At 41.3% G+C, this 16,884-nt stretch overlaps 1 protein-coding gene across 1 annotated transcript in view; it reads left to right on the top strand.

Annotated features, from left to right (window-relative positions):
• Positions 1-16,884, top strand: part of MAP4K1 (mitogen-activated protein kinase kinase kinase kinase 1) — a 539,453-nt gene that overhangs the window by 394,125 nt on the left and 128,444 nt on the right. Inside the window, exons 22-24 of the mRNA XM_069206994.1 lie at positions 3,691-3,767; positions 12,299-12,359; positions 15,502-15,607. Coding sequence (XP_069063095.1) covers positions 3,691-3,767; positions 12,299-12,359; positions 15,502-15,607 — 244 coding nt within the window. The remainder of the gene's footprint in view (positions 1-3,690; positions 3,768-12,298; positions 12,360-15,501; positions 15,608-16,884) is intronic.

Below are 16,884 nucleotides of genomic sequence, written 5' to 3'. Positions count from 1 at the left end.
AAGTTACTGAAACTCCACAAGAATGTTATGACTTGTTTGTTGAGAAAGGCAATATAGTGCAGTAACTGGTGGTAATATAATGTGGGGAGATTAGGTAAATGGCAGAGGATAAAGAAACAAATACATGCAGTGGCCAAGCACATTTGATATGTGTGCCATACTCAAGCAAACTCATGAACTAAACTTGCAGAGCTGTGAACTGCTCTCACCCCGCCTCAAGAAGAGAACTGGAAAAAAGAGCAAGGAATATAAGATATACAATTATAGGAGTCAATCTGAGCTTGTTCCAAGGGGGAACACTGTTACTTAGAGGATGGACAAAAGGGACTGATTCCTAGGAGAAACCAGGTGGTTTCAAGTTTTCGGGAACTGTAAAGAGAAATAAATGCATGCTATGCTATTTATGCATTAGCTTGTGCATTGATCCTCATTATATTCCAGCAGGACATGCTTTCATAACCCTGCTTTTCACAGGTGTGTAGGGTGTTCTGCGTTACTTGCTGTGATTCCTTGACTGCATCCCATTCCACAAATTCTTTGAGTGTTAATGTGTCACAATTTATTGCCATCAACTGTGAGCAGGTCATGCAAGAAGGGGACTCTGTTGGTTACCACTACAGGTGGAAATGCTGTCAACCCTGTGCTGACCGGTGCAGTGAGATAACACGTGTCTCAGGTGATGCTTTCCACTCCATTTCTGCAGAAATCTCGGACTTGGTCCCTGAATGTTGTAATCTTAAAGTTTATGTTTCAACCCCAGACTTTTCCTGCCTGGAGGTAGTATTCTCATATGGATTGACAGGTGTGATGATGCAGGACATATAAATAATGTGATTGAAGGTGCATTGGATTTTGTGACTTTGGTTAACCATGCAACTATAACAGTAGCTACCTGCATAACTTTAGTTTGTTAATATGCAGACTCTGCATCTATGTAAAATGCTATGTGCATTGTGGAATAGAGCTTTCATAGAAATGAGTTAGTCCTTCTCTCTCTACCCAGAGGGATGCTTGAAATCGGTGTCCCAGGGTGGAAGCTGGACCAGACCTTAAAAGCAGGATTAGGTTTATGCTGGCTGTAACAAACAGGACTGAACACATTGGCGAGGATTGAACACATTGGTTCAGCTATAAAGAGTCATAGTTTAAAGAGCATCATCAAAGCATGCTCACAATGCTGTTCAAAGCTCCTGCTCAGGGTCAGCTCGCTCGTGTCCCTGCAATCTGCCTGCCTTCCACGTATGATGGCAGAAAAATGCTAGTGCTGAATGTACACTATAAACTCGGGATATGTTTACTATACAACTATATCTAAAAATAAAAAATAAACAAGAACAAAGACTGCTCGGGTCAATGTGCCCATAGTGCTGATGTGTCGGAATGCATGCACATCATAGAGATGTTTAAAGAAAGACTAGAGGGAGAAAAGTCTGTGGGTGCCTCATTATTCTGCTGCGGAGCCTCAGAGAGCGCAACAAAAAGAAGATCCAGCATGAAACTGATGTGTTGGAATGCATGCACGTCATAGAGACATATGAGAGGGGGCCGAGTTGGGAGTCCTCGGCTATGCGTACAAGCACTGTGCAGGCAAAACATTAAAAATGTTCTCCTCCACAAGTGGACAAAAACAGTACTTGGGCGATGGGAGACTGTTAAGATAAACGCAAGAGGAAGAACAGAAAATAGTATGCTACAGCCAATTGAAATGGAGGAAAAGTAAGTGGCAAGCACAGGGACAAATTGAAAGCAAGGGTGGGATGTAAGCCCCTTTAAAGATTTATATTAACAATAGATTTTATAAGCACAGCACAAGCGCTGTGCATTCAAAACATAACAATAGATTTTACAAGCACAGCACAAACGCTGTGCAGGTGAAACAAAAATGCATGTTAAGCAATTAGGGGTACTTTTGATGTTGGAAAATTAGAAACACATTGCAATCTATCAAAGTCTGTGACGTCTTGGTTTATATTTCCAGGGATTTTTTGACTGTTTGCAGACTTAAAATTTAAAAAGAAGGTTTAGAGTAAGTATATGGTTTACCAATAGGAGAACTTTAATTAGACTCTCTTTCTTAGGCAACTCACCTGAGCAAGTGTGCACTGAATGCGAGCTATATCACACAGCAAGTTGTTTTGCCTAGTGCCACATACACCATAGCACCATAGTGGAAAGGTGTGTGCGCTGTCAGGCATAGGTTTTGTACGGGAAGTATACCTTTGCCGTACTAAATCCTATGCTTTGACAGTTTTATAACGCTTTTGTAACATTTGAAATGTTAGGGGAAATCCAAAAAATTTGCAAACTTTACACCTACCTTGATGAGGCATAATCTAAAATGCAAAGCCAGCTCTAAAAAACTATGTAGATGTGATATTGCGACAAAAACTATGGGTGGTTGCATTGGATTGCCCAAGTACGACCCATGGAACGTCCTATTGATACAATTAGAGCAACGTAATACAAAGTGCTATTTGTGCTACAAAAAGGGTAACTTTTGCACTGAAAAGAAAATATTATACTAAAACTTTGCATTGCTTTGAGTCCTATATTTTGTGACTTTGTGGAAAAGCAGTCTTGCTAAATCTGCTCCAAATTGTTTGAACTCAAAAGTTATTTTCAATGCCTTTGACACAAATACCACACACCAAGCTATCTAAACATAGATAACAATCACTAACATTCACTTAATAAACTTGACCTAATAGCCTTTTCTTATTATATGAGTCTATCCCTTTTTGCCTCCTAGTTTCCTAGTTGACTCAAAGGGGCATATTTATTAGCCCCATGGGCTGCCGGAGTGTCACTTTTTTTTTATGCTCCAGCAGCACAGACTACAAACTCAAATCTATGAGGCCACGCAAAGCCAATTTGTGTGGCTTTGAATTGCTTGAGACATATGGAGTAAGGCAAGGTAGCGCAGTCACTGTGTTGCCTTACTCTGCATCAGGGAGGCATTCCATGGGTATTGCAATGGTTTTTCCCATGCAACATCCATGTATTTTGATGCCGCCTTAGATTTACAAACCCACATAAACCTGGAGAAGCGCCAAAACTTTATGCCTCCCAAGGTGAGGCGTAACTTATTCTCCTTGTTTTTTCCTCTTTCCATGTGTGCTGCATTCTGCAACATGAATAGAAAGAGGAAAACGCCTCATGGGATATTGTTTCTGTCAAAGTGGCCCCTTATTGCAGAAAAAACAATCCTGCACGCACCAGAGGCACCCTTTCGCTATGGTGCAAAGGTGCCTGCATTGGCACTAGGCTACTGAAACAGCACCAGTGCAGGGGTTAAGGACTGGAATGCATCATATTTCATAAATATGGCACAGTCCTGCCCTTTCACTTTGGCATAGGGCAGCACAGCAAGATGACTTGTTGTGCTGCCCTAAGCCATATCCCCATAAATGAGTCCCTCATTGCTTTGTTCTATGCAAACCTTTTGTGGTCGAGCTGCACTATACAAATACTTAAATCTATAAATACAAATAATGAGACCACATTACTGGGAATCAAAGTGTACTGGGCTTCATATGGACAGGCATTTTTAATTCCGAACATTATGCTGCTTTATGACATGGAATCACATTGACAAGTACCTTCCGGCGAACAAGTTAAATGATCCAAAGCAACATAACACTTCAAAAGCTTCACTAATATTTACAGATTGCATAATTTGTTTTCCTGCAGAAACTCACCTAATCCTGGGGTCAGAGGAAGGAATCTTCTCTTTGAATCGTAGTGAGCAGCAGGCGACACTGGAGATGGTGAGGCATCGACAAGTTGGGCAACCATATTCAAAAACTATTCTACATTCCTGGATCCCCAAAATATTCTTCTTCATTGGTAATCTGGTATCAAGAAGACACTGCAGTACAGAATTAAAAAAATCAAGTATAGAATTGAAGCAGGTTTATGTGTGTGTGCTGGGAATATTGAGGCCAGAGTATTTACCGGTCACAATATCGTGATCAGAATATCAAGGGACAAAATATACAAAGGTAAGTTCTATACCTAACTCACATATACTTATCTTGGTGATATATATCTTCAAGGTACGTAGATGTGTAGTTAAGAAAAGCAAATTCATACCTTCGCCTAAGCTCTTACCTCTTTGATATTTTGACCATTGATAACCTGGTCATGATATTCTGACCCGTAAATATTATGCCTTCTGTATACCCTACTACAATCCCTTTGTGTGTCCTACCTCTTTAATGCTCCCCTAGCTGAACCAGTTGTTTCAGATTGCTTCTTCATGGCACATTGTTTTAAAAGGTTTACAGCATTTCCAAAAATACAAAAGTATTTCCCACAGCATTTTCTAGCCACATTCTGTGGAAGAAATGTTTTGCAGTATTAAAGGTGATTTCTTTGGAAGGGTGAATGATGTGTTTTTAAACAGGGTTCGACTGGTGTTCAGTAGTAGATAGAGTTTTCAAGTAGTTGGTTTCTTTTCTAACTTTTTTTCTGTATGTAATGTATCTTATTTGACAAAACGTGCTTTTTGTGTGGAGAGGTGTTGAATACATACACTTACTTATTCAGAGGATAGAGGTGCTAATTAATTTCTAGACTTATCAACATCAAGGGCCTCATTACGAGTCTGCTTGCGGCAACGGTCATACCACCACAACTGTGGTGGTCCGACTGCCACATTACAACCCTGGTAGGCGGACCCACCAGAGGACTGCTGTCCCCACCAGGAACATGGTTCCCAACGGGGTGACGGCAGTTGGAGTTGTACTCAGCCAGGGAGGCGCTGGACTAAGTGCCACTGGGCTGATTACAACTCTGCTTTCTGCCAGCCTTTCCATGGCGGGAACACTGCCATGGAAAGGGAGGTGGAAAGTCAGTGCCGGTCAGCCTGGCGGGAACATTGTAATACGCTCGGGGGGACACCACCGGTATGACAGTGGCATCCTCTCCGCAAATTTGGGGGTCGGCTCATCCGACCACTAAACATCCTAATGAGGCCCTTATTAGGTTGACATGATGGCAAACAATGAACATGACTGCAAATGTGTAGTAAACCATTTTTTCAGTTAATGGTTTAAAAATATGGCAGTTGTGAAAGTAATGCATTGTTAGAGAAATCCATTGAAGTCTGACTTATAAGTGCTGGTCGATTCACTCTGTCGCAAATGAGAGAATTCTTTATTTTTAATTACTAATCTTTAACCTCAAAATGGTGGTGGGCAAAATAATTGTGAAAATAGAAGACGTTTTTGAAAAAGCTAAAAGGTTAGGTGGTTTGTTGAATACTTACTGTAAGAACCATATAACCCTGGGAAAGACTGTTATGTTATGTTACATTACTTAGCATTCATATAGCAGACATCTACCTCTATTGTGGGATTGTAGTGCTCATAATCTTTAGAGTGCTTACTGTCGGGTATGTGGTTGTTCCCTGTCCTACCTGGGAATAATTCAGTGTGGTGTGTGAGGTCTTAATACGTGGTCTGGTCAAGTTGTGGCAATCTTGTTGGGTCAAAATATTTATTGGGGAAGAAATAGAGGAAGCATTATGTGGTAATCGTTCAGCATAACTAGTTGCTTCATGCATATGTTACCAATCTTTCTAGTCAAAGGTCTTGGAGAATAGTGTTGGGATAACTTGGTCATCTTTGGGTATTCATTGGTTATGGTTGTTTTAAGTGGCTTGTTGTGCATAAGGTTGCTGTTTTTCAGAGTTGATTGGAGTTTTCTTATAAAGAGATTGCTGCTCATAGGTTTGGAGCATGTTTTATGGTGTTTCAGAAGGCAAGGTTATTTTGTATTTTCCTCATGTGGAGGGGCAGAGAGTTCTCAAGTTTGCAGGCTTGGATAGAGAAGAAATAACTTTGTAGTCAGAATTTGTTGAAATACTGTATTGAAATGGAGGCTGCTTCTAGGTTGGGGTTTTCTGAAATTGTGGGGCAGACATCTTGGTTGAGTGATTTATGCCCAGTGCCTAAAAAACAATACCACATAAAAGACTGGAAGGCTGTGCAGTCAAGAATGCTAGGCTAATATGATCCCATAGTTTCAGATGCCAGTGCAGAAAAGCCCCTGAATTCTGGACTCATTGAAGGATGTTTAGGAGGAATTATGGTGCTTTTACCTATTGCCTGATATAAGCAAGACAGATTGTGGTCTCAGTTTGAACACTGTTTGGGAAACCTAGGCAAAGGAAAGCCTACCTTATGATTTTGAGTATACTCATAGGAGATGTTACTACAGCATCTATTTGGTGATCGGAAGTTAGATACACAGCTCTGCAGATCAGACGAGGATCTCTTGTGCACATCGCCATTTTCCACATCTGATGATTTCTATTTTGTTTGGGTTAATTGTAAAGACGTTAGCTGCTATCCAATCATCAATGGTGTTAAAGCAAGGTGCCTTGATGATAGTAGATCAATTTGATACTATGTCTATAAATAAGTGTTGCCTTCCCTTTTTGCATTTAAACCGCTTCCATCCTGTGTCCTGAAGATGTGGTTACTGGCATACCTTTGTTCTCTCTCTGGGGGCCTACATTTTGTTTGAGCGAGTTAGTTGTGGCCTGTAAGTTGATAATGTTCATAGCATTTTTATCCCAGTAACTTTTGTGGTCTTTGGCTTTGAGACAATTCTCTCCATTTTAGTGGAGTCTGTACAGTTGAGAAGAAGTCCAATAAGATATTGTTTGAAAAGCTTACTGTTAGTTATAGATGATATTACAGCATTACAGTGAAACAAGGGAAAGGCAAGAGGATTTTAAAGAAAGTTAGGGTTGGACCGTTTGCGGTTGGAAGGGCCAAGAGTTTTTTTGGATGTGGGCTAGGCCCTTGTCTGTTCTTTCTGCTCATCTTTGCGAATTACGGTAGAGTAAGGTGAAAGCTACGCTTATGTGATAAACAAAGGGAATAAATATACAAGTAATACACTATACAGGTAAACAAAATAACACTTAAATAAAATAAACATATACAAAAATCAATAAAAACATGTTTATAAAAATAAGATAAAACAAACACTACAGAAGGGCTAATACTCATGGGTGTGCTACTGAATGGTGCTGAATAGTGGTTGCAGGGTAAGGAAGGCCTGTGTTATTCTGTTGTAACAGAGGTGTTAAAGATGCAGGGACAATGAGTCACTATGCAGTGACAATGAGTGGCATTTTTGCTAAGATACAAAAGTGACGCCATAAGTGCAAAAAGTTTCTTTGAAATTTGTGGGGAGATTTATCAATGTTTTTGTCACGTCCTCCCGCCACATGAGGGGAGCAGGTCAACACAAAATCAATAATGAGATTTACCAAGCCACGAAAGGCCACCTTGCGTGGCTCTGCGGGTAGCTTGTAAATCTTCAGTAATGCAAGGTAGCACAAGTTGGTGCCTTGCATTACTCTGCCCCCAAGAAAGCATCCATAGGTGGATCGTGGGTGTTCCCACGCACCCACCCATGGATCCTAAAGTATTCCCAGATTTACCAATACTGGTAGACTTTGGAATGCGTCAGAATGTTAGGAGGGTTTAAAAAGCCTCAAAGGATTGTTTTGTGCATGAAGGTATCCTTTCGTGCAGAAAAACAATCCTGCCTGTAACACAGGCACCCTTGCTCAAGAGTGCGTGTGTTGGTGCTAGGCAGCAGTTTGTGCATCAGTGCAGGCAGAGAGCAGGAATGTTATATAGATCTATAGATATAGATCTTGCACTTTACGCAAATGGGTTTTAGACCTGCCTCCAGCACCGAATCAGCTATGTTAGCGGTCACGGAAAAAGCCAGAAAGCAGATGGATCTAGGACTGGTTACTGCTGTAATAATGTTGGACCTAAGTGCCGCTTTTGATACAGTCAATCATGGTCTATTGATTCTAAGAATGGAAAATAGTGGTATTAAGGGCCAAGCGCTCAACTGGCTGAGTTCCTTTCTGCAAAATAGATCTTTTCAGGTTTTAGACCGTTCTTTTTTTTTAGATCAGTTTCAATTTAAATGTGGAGTACCACAGGGCTCATCTCTGAGTCCGACTCTTTTTAATATCTATATGGCTCCCTTGGCAGAAGTTGTGGAACCTTTTGGGGTATCTCTGGTATCTTACGCGGACGATACGCAGTTAGTAGTTTCTTTTTCCTCTGGTGAGGATGCTGATAATGCAGTGCTACCGGCCTGTTTGCAAGCTGTGTCCTCTTGGATGACAGAGAGTAGGCTTCAGCTTAATGAGGACAAGACTGAAATAATGCTTTTAGGAAGGCCTCTAAACTGGCGAAAAATATTTTGCCAGCAATACATCTAGAATATCTACCGCCACCCAAAGACCGTATTAAGGCATTAGGAGTCTGGTTAGATGCCAAACTAACGTCAGACTATCAGGCCAGGAGACTTTCAGCTATCTGTTTTGGAATACTGAAGGTACTTCGCAAGGTAATTGGTTTGCTTCCTCCCCTGGCCAAAAGACTTACAGTACAGGCCCTCATCTTATCAAGGCTGGACTATGGGAACAGTCTCCTATTGGGTTCTCCAGAGTATGTGGTTAATAAACTGCAAATAGTCCAGAATGTGGCTGCTAGGTTACTGTTTAATATGCCTAGGTATACTTCGGCTAAGAAAGCTCTGATTGCTTTGCATTGGCTTCCAGTGAGGAAAATAATTAAGTTTAAAGCTCTGTGTATTCTGCATAGAGCTCTATATAAAGGGGGTCCTCATCTATTAAAAACATTAGTTTCATTCTATGAACCCACAAGAGTTTTAAGATCTTCTTCTAAAGCATTGGTTGTGCTCCCCAAAATAAAAACAGTATCTTGGGGAGGCAGATCTCTGAAGTATCAGGGAGCAAGACTTTGGAATTCATTGCCGCTTCATATCCGTTTGATGAGACAGGAGACGGAATTTCAGAAGGCCATTATAACATGGCTATTTTAATCGTAGGGTAGCTCTTTAATCCATGTTGAGGCCACACTATCCCTCTAGCTTGGTTAATATTTAGGCTGATTAGCGCTACGAGGCCTCCGGGTAGTTTGCGATATATAAAACACGCTAACATAACATAACATAACATGGCGCATTCCAGCTCTCTCCCTTTCACGTAGTGCAGCAAATTGTCTTGCTTTGTTGCATTGCATGAAATAATGAAAAATATGGACCTCGCTTTTCAAAAGTCATTTTGAAGTCTGAAATTAATGAAAAGCAGCATCAGGGGGGCTTCCATGTGCGATACATGGGGGTTCTAGTGCAACCACCTATGGTATTTGATGCAAAAGTAGACATGGTTTTGCATCAAATGCCATTTTGACAGAGTTATAGATGAGAAATGCTTTTATTTCTCCAATCGTATCCAGCTTTCCATGTGTGCTGTACTGCATAGTACAAATTAAATGTAGGAAACGTTTAAAAGTTAATATAAGCTTAGTGGTTTGTACTGGAAAATCACCATTCCAGTAAAAAAAAACTATAGTAGACAACACGCATGCTCCCTTGCATCAAGGTGCAAAGGTGTGTGCATAGCTTTGGCAGTCTAATTGCGCACCAATCCTGGGGAGAGAGCAATATAGCACCATATTTGTATGTATATGGCGCTGTCCTGCTTTTTCCCTCACACACAACACAACACATCATCCTTGGTTGCTGCGCTGTGTTGCAGGACATTTAGTAATTACACCCTGAGAGACAAACTAAAGTAATGCTGCTTTACTGTGAACCAAGTAGAAACTAAGGGCCTCATTTACAAGGGTTTGGTGCAGGGCAGTACCGCGAGGATTCTTGCTCCGCCGCCCTGCATCTAAAGAAAAGGGCAGGAATATGCTGTATCTATGAGCTATAGCGCATCCCTGTCCTTGTCCCCTGTGCTGGCGCACAATGGGTTGTCATGCACCGATGCAGGTACCCTTGCATAATGGTGCAAGGGTGTCTGAGTTGCAGAGGTGATTGTTTAGTGCAGGAAGGGACACCTTCATGCACATAAACAATCACAAGAGGCGTTTTCCTCTTTCTATGTGTGCTGCTCAATGCAGCACCCATAGAAAAATGAAACATGAGGAGAAATAAAGCTATTTCTCCTCATTGTGCCTCTTTTACGCCTCCCCTGGGGAGGAAAGGCTTTTGGCGTATTCCCAGGTTTACGAAATATCGTAAATCTGGGAATGTGTCAAACGCCATGGGTGTTACGTGGGAACACCCATGGCACGCCTCCCTATCGCAGGCTGGGGCAACCCAGCGACTTGCGCTGCGCTGCCTCAGTTTATATCTACAAGACCATGAAAAGTCTCACAAGGTGGCTTTATGAGGGCCTTGTAGGTAAAGACATGCAGTGTACCCCACTGGACTGTCACTAAAAGTGACGTTCCAGGGGCAGACAGAGGCTTGTAGACAAGCCCCTAAATTCTCTCTTGAGCAGGCAGCACCAAAAGCCAAAACAGTACTTCTTTGTTCATACCTGGCTACGAAAACTGTCTAAAGGCCCAGAGGACCCCTAAGGGTTTGCTTGAGCATACAAACCTGTTTAAGGAGGCATTGTCTACGTAGTAGTTTTCAAATAAACCTGCCTGACTCTCTGTAATTTACTGTGACACAAGTAGAAAATAAGGGGAAGATTTAAGAGCCCCTTGCACCACTTTAGTGCCACCTTACCTTCATTTTTTTGATGTCAAGATGGCCTCTGTCCCTGCGCCATATTTACAAAGTGGCGCAATGCATGCAATGCGCCACTTTGTAACCCTTTGCGCCACATTATGCTTGCGTCATGCATAGTGAATGCAAAGGGGGCTTTCCGGCGCAAGGAGGCCCACAGAAATGCCACAGTTAAATATAGGCATTAAAAGGACGCAACTATTGTAATCAATGGGCCTCCTTGCACTTTGCTCCCTTAACGTCAAAATGTTTGATGCCTGTGGAGTAAAGCGCCCCAATAGCATAAAAAATGTGGACACTATTGTTCCTAATGCCGCCATGGTGCGCCATGTCATAAATAGGGAGCACACATGGTGGCGTTAGGGGGGGCTAGAAAAGTGGCTCTGCTTTGGATGCAGTGCCACATCACTTAAATTCGGCCCTAATGGTCAGATTTATCATTCTTTCACACACTGCAACTCAGCAAGACAACTTACTGCGCTGCACTGTGTGAAATGGAGAGGGCAGGAATGCACCATATAGATCAAGATATGGCACATTCCGTTCCTCTTCCTGTGCTGGTGCACAATCAAAAGCCTTGCGCTAACGCATGCAAGGGTGCCTGCAATACGGGGGATATTGTTTTGCGGAAAGAGACACCTTTCTGCACAAAATCTATCCTTAGAGGCATATTCCTCTTTCTAATTCTGCTGCAGAATGCAGCACACTTAGAAAGTGGAAGCAACAAGGAGAAATAAAGATATTATTTCCTGTTGGGTTGATGGTGGGAATTCTGGCACATTCCCAGGTCTATCAGTGTTGGTAAATCTGGGAATGCCTCAGAATACGAGTGAATGAGTGGGAACACTCATGCTCCACCAATGTAATGCACCCACCACAGTAATGCAAGGCAGCTGACTTGCATTACTCCAGATTTACCAAGCCACCAGGGCCATGTTAGGTGGCCTCGTATGGTGTGCTAAATCAAATCTAGGTTTTACGTTGCCCTTGTATTAGCTTGCGTGGCGCATGTGCAATGGAAAATCTTTGATAAATCTGTCCCGTAACTCTGTCTTCAGCAGGCAGCACCAAAGGCCAAAGCAGTACTTATTTGTTCATTTCGGGCTATGAAAACTGTCTAAAGACCAAATGGACCCCTGGGGGGTTGATTGAGCAGACAACCATGTTTAAAGAGTCATTGTCTATTTAGTATTTTTCAAATACACCTGCCCATATCTATGTAATTTTTCAAGCAGTTTAAGGTAGCTGAAGGTCCAACCAGCCGTACTTGTGAAAGGCGATCACTGCTGGAGTAAAGATCAGGCACCAAACTGTGTACCACTACATTGGTGAAGTGCAATTATACGTGAATATTTGACCTGAGTGACCCCTGGAAATATTATTAATCGCCTGGTGCAAATACACTTTTGTTGTTCAAGTTGGATAATTTAAATATTTGTTTGCACTGCATGTTTCAGAGCAAAGACTGGTAGAAAATCACATTGCATCTGGGAAGAGTTAATGTTACCTGGCTCTATACCTTTGTGAAGGGTGACAAGTTCTGACTGGAAGGAAGTCAGTATTTACTGGAGATACTGGAGAATTGATCTAAAATGACCACTGACCTACTTAAATTTGGGTTTATGAGTGAAAAGGAGTGCATGCTATAAAACACAACCTCACACCTCACACCATGAATGTTGTTCCTTCTATGTTTGTATTATAGATCTATTCTGGCAAAACCTCCTGGGTTTACTGTATCAGCAACGTATTGATGTCCATTTCAGGTAAGACAAAGAGAATGAGCAAGAATACGTGAAACTGAAGAGCTAAATGAGGGAAGAATGAAGGAGCGGAAATAATTTTGCAAATGGAGCACGGAGAGAGAAGACATAGGGTAGTGAAGGGAACTGACAGAGCAAAGAGTGAGAAGAGGGAAGATTTAGCAAGGAGGGACAAAACAGTGATATAGGAGGTAGGACAGGGAATAAAAAACATAGCAAGGAGACAGACCATTGTAAGAGACGATGAGAAGACGATGTCAAAGAAAAGGGGAAGGGAAAGTAATAGGAGGAGTTTGAGTAAAGAGGGAGAAGGGATAACAAATTGGGAAGGAGAGACTACAGAAGAACTGAACAAAAATAAACATTGGAAGAAAAGTCAATCAGGAAAGAAAACAAAGCGACAGAAGAGAAGAGATTCAACAAGAAAAGGTGTAAGAAAAAGCGATGTGACGGAAAGATATACAAAGGGTATGGGATGATGAGTTGCTGTCATGAGACTAGGTCATGGGATGGCGATAGGAAGACTTGATAGAGTAGAGCTGTTTAATTAAGCAAAAGTGAAAAGTAACAGATGAAAGTTGAGGTTGGAAAAAAGGGTGGTAAGAAAAGCAACACATTATGAACATTTTTGCACTAAAATGAAAACGCTTCACTAGTAAAACTGAATTATTTCTTGTGCTTGACTCAATGAGGCCTGTACTAGGCCTAAAAGCCATCTAGAATCCTAAGGTACCACTGATGTGTGTTTTCACTTCTCCTCTCATTACACCAAAATATGCACGAGTATAATGCTCTGTGTTCAAATGCTGTTTTGAAGAGCTCTGGAGGCTCTTCCTGCCTAGGTTACTGTTGGCCTATTATTTATAAGACTGTCATTGATTTGAGTGTGATCAGATTTGAATTGACACATCTGATGACATTAGGTCAAAGGGGTGGTTTTAATATACATATTATTAGGAGATAACATTGGGATAGTGCTAGATGATGCTGTATTACATTTTGCGTTTTGAATTGTCCGTTTCATTATAATGTATGATCACCTTATGCTAAAAATGCAAATTTAGTTATGTATCTTTCTAGAAAATATGTTTAAAGGTGAGCATGGCTGGTTTGCCCTGGCTCCTTAAGGGCAGAACTGAGTTAGTTTGTCTCTTGATTTGGAGTTGAATATATATGCTCTGAGACAAGACTTCATGTCAGACTCTTTGCTGCATCTGAATAAGCTTTATGCTAATTTTCTATAATGATTTATCATGTTTTTTGACTAACTATAACCTTTTGCCTTCTGTACTGCACTTCAATTATTTAATAAACCTTCATGGTTTTGAACTGTAAGAAGGCTCATGTCCCTTCTTGTTTTGAGGTGTACGTAATTTACTATGCAGATTTATTTTCTGTGAAAACTGTTATCTGTTGGGACATATTGCCTTATATGCTCTTGAGGTTAACACCATCCTGATCCTGAACAGGTGCTTGATAATCCGATAAGATTGCATCAACACACGTGCAATAAAAAAAAAAAATCTTACATTTTTTAAAAACTCAGCATAGAAAATAAATTTCATCATAATAAATATATGAATTTTACCACAACGTTTCTCAATGCAAATTCAAATTTATAATAGAATTAAACACAAATTATACATGCAATACTATTTTTTCTAAATAAACACTTTCTACCCAATCTCCCAATTAACCTAACAACCCCCCAAAAACCTAAAAATGTAATTAGATTAACTCAACACGTTTATTTATAGAATCTAATCAAAAATAACTAAAAATGATATCAAACAGAGGAACATTGTAGTATACTATATTTTAAACATCGGTGTTACTGATAAACATAAAAAAATATATTAAACCTCAAAATTCTGTCCCACAATATTTTTGCACTGATGATATATTGACCACTAAATCATGGTAAAATTACATTTTGGAGTCAATATTCAGGTACCACATAGAGAGCAAAAGTGTGAATGGACGAAAGAAAAGGAATGTGTTGGGAGAGAAAAGAAATGAGGAAGAGAATCTTATGTACAGTGAGATTCCTTGGGTGGGAGAGGATGTGAGGAGAAAAAAAAGAAGACGGAAAACTTAGCCTGGAGAGAGGAAGAGGCAGGGTGCAAGACAGGAACAATATTAGGTCAGATGACATGCTCGCCTTGAGAGGGTTTTGTGATGGAAGCTGAGAACACAGCATGAAAGAAAGATGGGGATGGCACTAGTGCTTAATTTGTTAAAAAGAATAAGTACCGGTACCGAAAGCTGTGCTCAGAAGCTGTGGCCAGTGCTAATAAATGTCTGCTAGATGAATACTAAGGCTGCATAGTCTACCTCGTGCCTCTATAGTCCACTTTCTGAGAGCCCTTTCACTTTCTCTAATTCTTTCAAAGTCCTGCTTTCTCCCTTTGTGATGGTTTTTCAGTCTTTCTTTTCCTCCTCCTTTACCCTTTGTATGTTTTTCCTCTCTCTTGCTCTCTGGAAATGAATGATAAGGAAAATAAGTGCCAGTCAATATAAGGAATGCCAGTGGCCCCCACTGGCCACCACCAGCCCAAATTCGACACTGTATGGCAAAGAGTAACAGCAGTGACAGAGGGCTTTAGGCAAGAGAAAGGAGAAAGAGCATTCAAAGAGAAGTAGGAGCAGTGAAATCAAGGTTAGGAACCAGAAAGTAGTCTTCTTCTATGAAGCTTCTTCAAGGAGCACCAATACTGGAACTTGGAGTGCCCAAACAACACTGAAAAAAAGACTGCAAAGGAGACTGATATAAAACACATAGGAAGCAAAGCACACAAGTTTATGCCAGAGAACACTTTCTAAAAGAACAGCGAGGAGATGGGCAAAGCCTCCAAAAGAGCGGCACAGGCAATTTTTCACAGGTGTAAGTCTAAAGGCACAACAGAAACAGGAGGAGGGAGTTGGCTGGGAAGAGATACACAGGAAGACTGACCAGTGACTGCTTAGTCTAAAGGTTATTGGTACCACAAAAAGACTTAGTAGCCTCACAACTGAGAGAGGTTGGAAGGGGCTACATTTGAACCTTTTCTTTGTAAAGGAAGAATCTTTTGCATCTATGATCTCCCAGTGTTTAGCCAGTTGTTATGCTTCTCATGCTTTGCTATTGCTCTCTCTTTTATTACAGGCAAGGCATCTCAGCTGCATTCTCACAGCCTCCTTGGCCTGTACGAGCAGGCGAAGAAGGAGCATCGGTCCATGGTTCACATCTCCACACATCGGCTACTGCCCAGGTACAGACCCCGCTGAGCCTCTAGTGATAGTGTGACATACTCTGTCTACCCAGCAGGAGGTGTTAAGGTTATGAGAAAGTAGTTAGAGAAAGCCCTTTCACTCATCCATTACCTTATTGAAACTGAGAACTTCCAGGCCATCCCTCAGAAGAAAACATTTATGACGTCACACACATATGGAACAAAACAGCATAAAATAGTGCTCTTCTGTGAACCTACTCTTCAATGAGCCTCAGCAGCAGGCCCAGTATACATGTTAATTATGTAGGTGGTTTCACAAACACTAATTTGACATCCAAGATATGCATTGCTATTTGCCAACACACTTCCTAACAAAAGGTACTTCTTCTAAACATAGAATGATAACAGGCCTTTCAGCAACAGAAAACAAAGATCTAAGAGGACCTAAACGTATCTTTCGAAGAAGCACATTGAACACCTAATCACAGAGTTTCCAGCTAGCACAGGCATAAACATTTCACAAGAAGCCCATATCAGCCCCATCATTACAAGCACAATGAAAGGACTAACTCAATTCATTTTAATTGAAATAAAAACACTAAGTAGCCCTTCCAGTGACACCACAACCTCATTCTCACATGTCTGCAGCATAACACCAGATTGATAGATAAACACAGCATTAGAACTGTGGACTTAACTACTTCAAGCAATCTAGATCTTGTCTTCATGACTGAGACCTGGCTGAATGAATCACCTCAACAAGTTTTGGACATACATGCCCTTCAGAATACTCTGTCATCCATATGGCTAAAACAGAGTAAATAGTTTGGGTTGGCAGGGATTCATCAAAACAGCATTAGTTGCAAGAGCCTCAAGGTCAAGACCAGTTCTCCATCTTTCACAACCGCTCAACAGCAAAATAAATGATCTGACCTTTGATCCAAGACCATAAAGTCTTTGTGGAACAATATGTTAAACTTATGAGCGCGCATTGGGGGAACATTGAGGGCGGCAGTGAGCGTGCGCGCTGAGACGCTTACCTGAGCTCCACGGCTCCGCTCCACTCAACTTCCCATGAAGGATCCATTTGTCCTGTCGCGTGTAGGCAGCACTAGTACCAGCTGCCCTGGAGTCCCTCGGAAACCAGCATTTTTGGAGCTTGCTGAGCCTCTGGATTTGGGTCAACAGTTAAGCAAGCCGGCTCATGAGGTTGGGGCCCTTATTTCTACCCCTCTACCAGTCAGATGTTTTTCAGCTACGGCCACAAGTAAGTTTAAAACTTTGTGTGCACAAAAGGATAACGTGGGGGCACAAAA

This window comes from Pleurodeles waltl, chromosome 9 (assembly GCF_031143425.1).
Source record: "Pleurodeles waltl isolate 20211129_DDA chromosome 9, aPleWal1.hap1.20221129, whole genome shotgun sequence".
In the NCBI taxonomy this organism is placed as follows: Eukaryota; Metazoa; Chordata; class Amphibia; order Caudata; family Salamandridae; genus Pleurodeles; species Pleurodeles waltl.
This window is presented reverse-complemented; position numbering and strand designations above follow the sequence as displayed.